Below are 12,062 nucleotides of genomic sequence, written 5' to 3'. Positions count from 1 at the left end.
CATGTACACGCAGTGTACGTCTCGCAATACAGGTACTTATAGAGTTATAGGTTATTAGGTAATACAACTTTATAAAACGTTATATTTTCTTTTCCTTTACAGGTTTTTAGTAAATCTGCCGCAGATGGTTTAAAATTTTATAAAATACACAATATAGAAGGTTTGAGTAATTGTGATACAACAATAGATTTTTGTTTGATCTTTAATGACTTATTTAATACATTAAACGCAAAAATTCCTGTACAAGGTATTAAACCTGGATCAAAAAATTATCAAGTTTGTTACATTAAAATTGTTTATATTTTTTTGTTTATTTTTAATTAATGTATTGTATTGTTAATGTAATAATATTATTCAAAAGGAAATTACATACAACATTATGTAATATAATAATACAATTAAAATACTAACTTATGTCACATAATCTGTTCGTAAAATTCCATTATAACATGGTTTGTATGCATGATGCATGTAATAATTTGCACAATATTTATAAAAGTTAAGCTATTAAACTATTTGATCTAGCTGGGGAAGGGGTGGATGACAACCCTCAATTTTTTATTATTGATGATGCTTTAATCACAGTAGTTATAGCCTATAAAGGTAATAAATTAATATAGTATATGAACTCCAGCTACACGACTGTATATAATGATTGCTTTTGTCAGTTTTACTGAAGGGGTATATGGCATTCAACCTGTTGAATGTCTCATAACAACTAACAAGACTAAATATGTGAATGGGAATTTACTGATATAATTGAACACGATTATTCATTGGCTCCAATTGTGGACTGCTTAAAGTATTATATAGCTGGTTATTTAACTCACCAAATAATCAAAAGAAGTTCTTGTCCAAAATGTAAATCTAGTATCACAACTCACAAGTATTGAATGTTTCACCTCTGAGGCTGATTTGACAAATATTAAATCTAGGGGATGGCTGAAACATCCAAATAAATTATTGAGTGTTGGTGAAGATGAGTTGATGAACAATTTAAGTAAAACAATTGTTTTTCAAGACACAGTAGAAGCATTGATAACCAAGTGTGAAACGTTCACATTTCCATGTGCGGAACATAAAGATTTTATTTTATCATACATTATAAAATATAATATAAATATGAGAATGCGTCAATGGACTAGGCAAACAAACCAGGAGCAGCTAAAAGAAAATGCGAAAAAAAAGAAACTGTCTAAATTTTGTAAATCATAATCTAATATCTATATTCTATAATAATTAATATTATACATACCTATAAATTAAAAACTTAAAAGTTGTTTGTTATTTTAAAGTTTTTAGACTTAGTACTACCTTAGTACATCAGCAATATCCTATAATCGTGCCAAACGAATAATTTTAATACAAAATATTAAAATAAAAAATTCTCATGAAATTTATTTGTAGATATTATCAGATAATATCTAGATCGTCTTACGTCACTGATAGATGGCAGTACTAGTATATAAGAGTTCCCTGTCCCGTCAATAAGAGCACAGGACAGGTCATGAGGTGATTACACGTTTTTTCATATACTCTGTGCATCTCTGTATATAATAATATATATTTTTATGTCTATGACTCTGTGGGGTACTGCTTTTCTAAAAATAACACACAACCCTAATGATAAATGTATTATATAATAAATATACCGGACTTACTTTCGCGGTACTTTTTTTCGTGAAATTTCTTTCGCCGGACTTTAGTTAGTACATTCCCACTCGATATCTGCTTCCCGGGTTTTTTTGTAATTAATGTAATAAATTATTTTAGATGTACCAGCCAACCGAACCTTCTGCCGCAAACCTGAACTCATCTTCAACGGCGTTCTTGTACCAGGCGCCAATGATGCCGGCCCAGCAGCACTCTCCATATCCCGCAACATAATCGGTAACCACCACGTACCAGGTGCCGAGTATGTACCAGCAGCACTCTCCATATCCCGCAACATAATCGGTAACCACCACGTACCAGGTGCCGAGTATGTACCAGCAGCCGGCACATTTCCCTGCGCAATATGTTATGCACCAGCACCAGCCGCCCACCATGTGCCAGTACCAGCCGCCTTTAATGAACCATCAGTACCTACCAGCCGCCTTTCATGAGGCAGCACCAACAGCCCTTCATTCCACAAACTGCCTCAACTTACCAGCAGCCCGCCACTTCAGATCCGACCGCCGCTACTTACTTGCAACAGCCCGCCACTTCCGCACCAACCGCGACTCCAAAGCAGCAATCCAATAAAATGAAAATTAGTAAGTTAAATTATTTATTCAACTTCAGTTAATATATGTACCAAGATTAAAACATTTTAATTATAATTGATTACAGAATGTCTAATTTGCCATAAAATTGGTCACCGGGCGACGGAGTGCCGCAACCGACTACGCCAAGAGCCTCGGAGTAAGATTTATTTATTTATTTGTATGTACATTTATAATAGAATTAAGATGATATTATACAATTATACAGTGTTGGGTATAGATATCTATGATTAAAGTAGTTTATGACTTTATGAGGATGTGTAGTTTAAAATTCACAAATTTCATTTAATATATTTTAATCATAAAATTTTTATCTACTGCTTACAAAAATAATTTACCTATAAATTATCATAACCTAACCAACCATGATACTATAATATGTTGTATAATAGATTCTATACTATAGCCTGTAGGGTTGAATTAATTTCTTATGACAACCAGGAAAATGGTTTACATCAACTTTCAAAAATTCAAACAAGTAATTAAATAAATTATTTTTTTTTTAAATGAGAATTTCCTTGTTTACTGCAAATTATTTAGCAGATGGTGTTCTTGCAAATCTAGATGTATCTAAATCAAAATTCTAATAAGTAGTTTCTGAATTATTAAAATATGTATACTAAGGATAATAATCCTTAAAATATGGTGTACACTAAAAAATATAAGTACCTACATCAATGTCAAAGTCCTGGTGAACGACGTGGAAGTGGTCGAAGTTTGGATGGACGAAACTTGGGCAGAACTCAATGACACTAAATAATACATGCAATTTATTAATTTGGTGTTCCACAAAGACCATTGCATTCATTAAGATTGCAAATATGAATTATCAAACTTTGGTCAGTAATTTTTATGATTTGCAATTGTTTGTGCCTGTTGTATGTGATTCTTTAACCTCATTACAACTGCAGACACTCATTTATGTATATTGATTTTATTGTATAATAATTACTATGTTATTGATATTGCGGTGTACATCAAACACAGTTTGCACTATTGTTGAATTTACTGAAATCCTTGCTACTACTACCGATATGTGGAGTTAAATGCACCCACCATCATTACTGAATTACTTGATTGATTACTTGATTGAATACTACTAAACAATAGGGCTTGGATGTTTATGATTGAACATAAATTGTATTCCCTAATGTTCAATTTTATTATTGTTCTAACGTAATTCCTTATTAGTCTTTGATATAGTACTAATAGTATTAATACATTTTGGGTCATATACACTTGCATATTTTGACATCTCATTTTTTCCAGGAATATGCTTCAGGCGTGGCAGGCAGAAAGAGACATAGCCGACGCCGATCCCGTAGGCGTGCTTCCTTGGCCAATTACAATGCGTTTCGTCGCTGATGCGTATGGCGATACAACCTGCCCCCCGCAAATGAAGTCACGGCTATGTTCGTTGGTGATGACGGTCGTCTGCCAAGAAACCTTGATCTGGTCATCTACGACACGAATCCAATCAACCCGTAACACAGAATGCAAAATATACCTGCGGGTTTGTTAATGACTATTTCACATAAGACTGTTTTGATTTAACTGTTCATATACATTCACCACATGTATACACTTTTATTTATTAACACTAGGTGTAACTCTTAAATACTGGCAGTATTGCATTCAATTCGCATGGTTGGGTGTTGTATATCATGCACAATAGTCATTACATTATTAGAACTTTCAGTTTCTCAACTACAGCGCCTGTTAACATAATATCCATCATGTTATTTATTATATATACATTTTCTACTAAACTGCAAACCACACTCAATTGATTCTTTATGATATCAATTATGTTACATTTGTATCATCGATTGTATTGATAATATTTAGGTAGATTTTTTTTCACACAAAAATTCCATGTGCGTTTATGAATTACCTACATCTACACACGCACATCAAATGGCAATGAGTTGTTTTGTGTGTTTTATATGTTGTTTATTTACCAACTATTTTATCGTTAAGCGAACCTACAGTTACATTACTTCAATGCTTAATTCACTGTGTTCTTATTTTATAAGTTGTCGAATCCACTCGACCTGCCACACGGTACCGACTAACTAGAGTTACTAACTGTTTCACTCAACATTCTTTTTGTTATTGAACACATACAACTTCCATATAATTGGCACTATCAGATGATTCAATTATTCACTACATTTATACATTATTGTATTAATTAACACTACTAGGATTATTAATTACTTTGTACACCTCATGGGTAATAAACATACACGAATAATATATATATTTACCCCAAACCTTAACCCTTTCACTTGTGAATTCACACCTGGGAGTACTGAATTTTAAAATTCACTTGGTTGTAAATAATTTTTTATTCACATTAATAACAAAAGTCATTACGTTACTACACAGTTTGCTATTTCATGAGTAATAAAAGACTTATCCGTCCAATCACAATAAATTGTTTTATGTATATTGTTTACTAGATATTTTATCATTTTATTACTTCAAAAACAATGCTTAATTCACTTTACTCTTATTTTATAATTTGCTTAGGACTATAACAAATATGTGCAGTGCACAATAAGCATACTAGCATAGCAGAAAGTCAAATGCTTAATAATTAAAATGTTACTCACTTCAGTGCCACACTTACTGTTGTATTTAATAACATATTTAATGTTCCACAACATATGTGTATACTTATTGGCCAGCACTTACTTCCAATTTGTATCTATATGTTTAATATCATTGTATGTCATCTAACTCAGTACACTGTAGTAATAATTGACACCTGGGATTTGAAGTACTCAACCTTAGAGATTAATAGTTTATACTTTTTGCCTATGGAATATTATATCATCATTGGTAATAAACACTAAATAAACACTATATAGAAATTATTCACACATCTCATAAACACAAAATGTACACTATTCACTCTAAGCGCTACTAATATACAGTTTAATGCTTCGGACCGTCATTATTACTCAAAGCATCATTGACTTAATCATAAATATTTTTAACTCAGAATTTGGGACTTTTACACATACCTTTCTTTAAATATGTACTCACTACACACAACTCCATGACCCTGACTCTCAGTCAGTCGTTTAGTAATTCACTTGAAATGATATATTTTAGGCTCGTGTCACGCGGATCCGCTGTTGTTCCCGAGCAGGGAAGGCGGTTGGCATTTCGGGATGAGGCAAGAGGGCAACCGACGTAATCAAGTCGGCAATCGAAACAGTATCAGGGATGTTTGCGTGTTCAGTCAAACTACCTAATACTATATTGAAAGTGTTCATTATTTTTTAAATTGTTATTCGGTTCACTAGGCATTAAACATCGTAATATTTGTTAATTTAGAAATATTCATATTAACATTTAATTCTCTCTCCAAAATGATACACTGAGCTAGTCAATATAGTGATATTTATTTTGCCTTTTTTTGAGCTATTTTTAGAAGAAAAAAAATCGTGTTTCATAAGTTTTTTTTACATTTAATATCGATAAAATATGTTTTTGGTCAAAAAACCTGAACATTTACAGAAATTAGATAAAAATTATATTTTAATAATTAAATAATTATAATTATATTTATATTATATAATATATAATAAAATAGATATTTCATAAATGATTTATTCAATTTTCCTAAACATTTGAACTAAAAAATAAGAATATTATTAAAAAGAATTCAATAATATCAAATATCTTAGACAAACATCTTCGAATAGCAAATCCTCAGATGTGATTTAACCAGACAAGCCGGAGTACCTTCACGCTAGTCAATCTTTTAATTTATTATTTTGGACTTGGAAAATATTCAGGTTAAACCGATTACTTTTCCAAACAATTAGAATAATTCTCTTTGAAAAAATTCTTATACAGATTAATAGTTTACCCGTTACATTTAAAGTGTCTATATTGACAATAATACAATAAATTATAAAAACATTCTACGGTATTCAAGTTCATTTCATAACTACACCTCATCCTATTCCTCTCAGCGACACATGTAGTTGTCAGACCACTAAATTACCTACAACATATCATTTTACTTTATTTATGAACACTGTATGAAAACGTATAAAAGCATTACTGGCAAAATTGTATGATCAAGCGTAATTTAAATTAAAACACCTAAGTAGAAAAACACCCATATTGAGTTTGTTTATTGTTGCACTATTTAAGTTTAATTTATAACTTACAACTGAAGAAGATATAAAAACATAACTAAAAAATTGATAATCATAATATTAAGTACCAACAATTACTATGCAACGAAAATAATCGTACTAAAATCTATAGCTACCTTGTCTACTAAGGACAAAAATTGATAGTTACATTATCCTGTACTACGTTCATACAATTAATAACATACAAAGTATTAGTACATATTATAATTGAATTAAATACCAAGATTGTGGAATAAATCGATTTCCGATTAATTTAAATTAGATACATAATTAGTTTATAATTTGAATTATTTAAAATTTATAAAAAGTTAAATGTTAATAAAATGTAATAAAAATCGATAGCTGTTAAATATTTCGATGGCTGAAAAAGAAATGAAACATTAAAACATCTAATCATGAAGATACCAAGCCGTCTATTTGGTATTGACCTGAAAAACATACACAACATTTAACATTGAGTTTTATTTTTTGTTAATTTAGTAACAATAGTAACGGTTTTTGTAGGTTAATAGTTAATATATTAGTATATTACATACAATTATTGTACATTTAGCAATACCACAACTTTAAATAAAATAAATAAATTTATCATCTAGATAATTTACTTAGACAATTTATCTATATAATGACCAACACTGGTTTTGGCCATGAACATATTTCATATTTTCTTATAGTTATTTGATTTCCATTCTACCATAGGTATCTTGTATCTATACTAAAGTCTAATACAAATTTATTCAAGTTAAGAAAAACAAAAGTTCTATTTCTATTTTGAATAATAATATTATAGAAGATCAGTTGAAATAACTTACTTCGTCTTAAATGTCTGCTGTAGGCAGTATAAATGAAATTCAGAATTTAAAATGTCGCTCCTCCTAATGACCACAACTTATTTTTACTACCACTAAAGTAGCAAAAGGTATTAAAAACCGAATTCAAAAAATATTTGAATAGTTAAACTCTTAAAATATATGTTAACCAATAATTATGTATTTAAACCAGTATAATCGCGTATTGTTAAAATTAAAAACTAAAAAATGTAGAAATCGAACAAAACATGTTCTACGAAGACGTATACATAACTTAATACATATTATTATATTGAATATTCTTTTCGGAAATAAAATGGATTGGCTACAAAGCTCCATAATATGCATTAAATAAATTGCATCAATAATATTTTTCGTTGCCTAGGAAATATTCTATAAAATATATGTTTATACGTTTCTCCGATTACGATTCGTCTTCAATATCGTTTTTATTTCGTACGAATTATTTTCTAGTATAAAAAAAGTTATTTTAGTTTCACTTTATGACAATATTATAAATAACAATTCAATAATGTGTGTAATGATTATAATTTTTTTCTATAAAACACAATTTTAAATTCATTCGAGTCTGAAAATAACTTGAACGTGAACCATATGAAGGTACTATAAATGTGGAACGACGACGAGCTACCACTACGGATATCATGACTGTGCTTTCAGAACACTTTACAGTCGGCGGTAATATCTCACAATTCACATAGTATCATCGTTAAAAACCAATTATTTGGATTCTCACAGTAGCAATGAATTATTTATTGGTTTTACAAGGTCGAAAGTTTTTTAAATATAATTTTTTAGTTTTTACATTAAATAAAAATGTAAATAATATTAATTGTAGAGATTTGAAATTTTTATCAACTAATTGTCATGGCTTTTTCTAGACAATACAGTTTTAAAAATATTTTGGATCTTCTTTGAGCTATCTTCTTTTGCTTATAAATATTTTAAGTTTACTTATTTTAGTTTTTTTTTCACCGTTCTATTTGTGTTTAAAAAGTTATTGTTAACATTAAAATATTAAATTGTTCGTTTTTGGTATTTAAACAATATTATAATATTACACAAGAACAATTTAAATAATTAACTTCGACTCCAATAATAAACTATATATTTTATGATGTATAGGTAGAGGTAGATAATTATTATATATATGGAAAGTTTTTGTCAATACATATATTATTATTATTCGTTTATATTTTAATTATTTTGGTGTACACAATGGCTTATTTTAAAAATATTTAGATTAGTAAAATATAACGGATGCTTTCCCGTGCGCATGAGCATGCCATCGGGCGCGTCCCCAGGTTGCGGATAGGGGAACGCCCTGAGGATATTGTACTCTCAGGGTAGTCGCGAAATAAGTCATACCTTCGGGATGGACGAATAAGCGGCCGCGGACAAGCTCACCCACCGGGAAACCGATCGACCCCCGGTGTCCCGGTAGATCACACTGGGAGACGACGCGAGGCTGCAGGCGTCGTCGGTGTAGGCCAAACGGACAGAAAGACGAAAATGGACTGAACAAACAAATTACTTCTCCATTATGAAAGTAAATTACTAGGAGACAGCGATTAGGGGCTGGTTCGGCCCAATAGTCGTAATCGCTAAGCCAAATACATCATCTAGGAGCAGAGGCGGTCAGATAGGCCTCTGCCCGTGGTTTACTACATACACGTGTCGTCCGTACTTAGCGGACACGGAATATTCGCACTAAAAATATTATACTCACGCAATTTGTAACTCGTGGCTAATCTGCCGAATTAAAGATGTCCAAAGGTTTGAACATAATTGAGTATAATACATCCTAGAACTTTTTTTATTATTTACGTTAACACCTATTGTAATCTTAGATATTTATATTTTTAACTTATTTTAAATAATTAGTATTAATATTTTAATTTTAATTTTATAGGCTTATAAGTTACGACGTAAAAACTTAATTTAATTTATTTAATATATTTCAACTAATTAGTCTAGGTTTCAATCTATGGTATATCGATATTTTTTTTGCATTTATCATTGCAACTATCTATATGAATATAATATAATGATGCCAATGGCCTCTGTCGCCGGAGCTAAAAATTAATTTTAAAGAAGACATAATTTTGTCTTTCTCACACATTTTTTTCGGAACTACTACAAATTTTAAATTCTAAATTCATTTTATTTTTTTCAATCATCGATGAATATAATATAATAAAGCCTATGGCCCCTGTTGCCGGAGCTAATAATCAATTTTAAAAAAACATATATTTTACATTTTTCATTCATAGATTTTTTTTTAGAATTTTCGGACTTTTATTACAAATTTTTAAATTATAAATTTATTTTATTTTTTTCATTTATCATTGCAATTACCGATGAATGTAATATAATAAAGCCAGTGACCCCGTCGCCGCGCCGGAGTTAATAATCAATTTAAGAAAAAACATATTTTTGTCTTTTTCACAATGTTTTTAACTTTTTCGGTCCTATTAAAAATGTTTAAATTCTAAATTTATTTTATTCTTTGTATTATTTATTGCAATCACCGACGAAAATAATATAATAAAGCTAATGGCAACTGTCGCCGAAGCTATTAGACAATTAAAAAAGTATATATAATTATATATTTTTTTTTTTACAGTTTTTTTAATTTCTTTTGGAACCACCACAAATTTTTTAAATTCTAAATTTATTTTATTTTTCGCATTTATCCCTGCAATTACCGATGAATATAATATAATAAAGCCAGTGATACTGTCGCTGGAGCTAATAATCAATTTTAAAGTAGACATAATTTTGTTTTTTTCACACATTTTTTTCGGAACTACTACAAGTTTTAAATTCTAAATTCTTTTTTTTACATTTTTCATGCACACTTTTTTTTTTTTTTTTGACTTTTCGGACCTATTAAAAATGTTTAAATTCAAAGTTTATTTTATTTTTCGCATTCATCACGTAATCATCGTTGAATATAATATAATAAAGCCTATGGCCCCTGTCGCCGGAGCTAATAAATAATTTTAAAAAAACATATAATAATATTTTGTCTTTTTCACAATTTTTTTAATTTTTTTCTGAAACTACATGTTTTAAAATTCTAAATTAATATTTTTTTACATTTTTCATTCATAAATTGTTTTGACTTTTCGGACCTATATAACAAATGTATTTTATTTTTTGTATTTATCATAGTAATTACCGATTAATATAATATAATAAAGGTTATGACCCCTGTCACCGGAGCTAATTATCAATTTTAAAAAAATCTATAATTTTGTCTTTTTCACAATGTTTTTAACTGTTTCGGTCCTATTAAAAATGTTTAAATTCTAAATTTATTTTGATCTGTGCATTAACGATTGGGATCACCAACGAATATAATATAATAAAGCCAATGGCAACTGTCGCCGAAGCTATTAGACAATTAAAATAAAATATATAAGTATATATTTTGTCTTTTTTACAAGTTTTTAAATTCTAAATTCAATTATTTTTAAATTTTTTGTTTATACATTTTTTTTTTGATTTTTCGGATTTATTACGAATTTTTAAATTCTAAACTTATTTTATTTTTTTATTGATCATTGCAATGACCAATGAATATAACATAATGAAGCCAATGGCCCCTGTCGCTTGATCTAACAATCAATTTTAAAAAAAACATTTATTTTTGTCTTTTTCACAATTTTTTTAACTTTTTTGGATCCAATACAATTTTTAAAAATCAAAATTTATTTTGTTCTTTGCATTAACATATGCAATTACCGAAAAATATAATAAAGTAAAGCCAATAGCAACAATACTGTCCCTGAATTATAATCAATTTAAAAAAATACTTAGTTTTTATATATAATATATTATTATATCATAATTATTAACTTAGAATTTTAAAAAAAATTCCGGACCCTTTTACAAGTTATCCAATTCTAAATACATTTTTTTCTGCATTTTTCATGCATGTATTTTTTTTAATTTGTCTGACCTATTACACATTTTCCAAATTTCCAAATTTATTTTGATTTTTTGGGCACAGAAAGCGCATTTATCGGTACACTTATACATTATTATACTTACATTGATTTGCCTTATAAGCATATTCTTATTCTGTTACACCTTTTTCGGACCTTTTTTTTAAATTATAAATTTTTTGCATTTTTTTGCACTCTCATGCAAACACATAATTTTGGCAACACATTGCCTTTCACACACTTTTTTTTCTTTTTTCGAACCGGTTTTCGCATATTAAAATTTATGACATTTAAATAACAATATGTAGTAACGAATAATTCAATCAATATCGATTATACCATTTGATGAATACATTTTTATTCATGTATAATTTTTGACATGTACACAAATTATCATAACAATCATTTTGCACTGTTTATATTGCATGTATTGTATCATCATTATTATTATTAAAAATACTAACCTACTGGTTTTTTGATGTTGTGATTTATATATTTATTATATTTATTGTTACAATATATATTTGTTGTATAATTTGTTGTATTATTTGTTCATAGTATTATATTTTCTTACATCAGGTATATTATATTGTTTGAACATTTTGTGCTGTATGACGTTCAAAATACATATATTTTATTAGTACAGCCATCAAACCATTTTTGAAAGTCCATTAATGGTTGGCTACCGTTGGATTCGCAAAAAAAATAGAAGATGAACTTGAAGCTTTATGGCTTTATTTTGTAGATAGCAAAATTACATCGAATCTGGTGGTTAAGTCGTAATTCAAATAGGTTAGGTATTTACCTATCACATTATAAATTATACATTCGGAA

At 28.8% G+C, this 12,062-nt stretch overlaps 1 protein-coding gene and 1 pseudogene across 1 annotated transcript; both read left to right on the top strand.

The window, feature by feature from the left end:
- The first annotated feature begins 734 nt into the window (after positions 1-734).
- On the top strand, positions 735-1,341 carry LOC111041516 (annotated as a pseudogene).
- A 750-nt stretch (positions 1,342-2,091) lies between these two features.
- On the top strand, positions 2,092-5,654 carry LOC111041515. Its single transcript, XM_022325794.1, has 5 exons — positions 2,092-2,255; positions 2,332-2,403; positions 2,706-2,742; positions 3,534-3,777; positions 5,388-5,654. The coding sequence occupies exons 1-5, from the start codon at positions 2,102-2,104 to the stop codon at positions 5,448-5,450; spliced, it is 570 nt and encodes a 189-aa protein (XP_022181486.1). The 5' UTR covers positions 2,092-2,101; the 3' UTR covers positions 5,451-5,654.
- Positions 5,655-12,062: the final 6,408 nt, after the last annotated feature.

Source organism: Myzus persicae, unplaced genomic scaffold, assembly GCF_001856785.1.
Source record: "Myzus persicae strain clone G006 unplaced genomic scaffold, MPER_G0061.0, whole genome shotgun sequence".
NCBI classification, from domain to species: Eukaryota; Metazoa; Arthropoda; class Insecta; order Hemiptera; family Aphididae; genus Myzus; species Myzus persicae.
Note: the sequence above shows the minus strand (reverse complement) of the source record. Positions and strands in the feature narration are given on the sequence as shown.

Coding starts and splice junctions, on each gene's coding strand:
- LOC111041515 (XM_022325794.1), top strand. CDS start 2,102: ATGAGGCAGCACCAACAGCCCTTCATTCCACAAACTGCCTCAACTTAC. Junction 2,256..2,331: donor ATCCAATAAAATGAAAATTA/GTAAGTTAAATT, acceptor AATTGATTACAG/AATGTCTAATTTGCCATAAA. Junction 2,743..3,533: donor ACTTTCAAAAATTCAAACAA/GTAATTAAATAA, acceptor CATTTTTTCCAG/GAATATGCTTCAGGCGTGGC.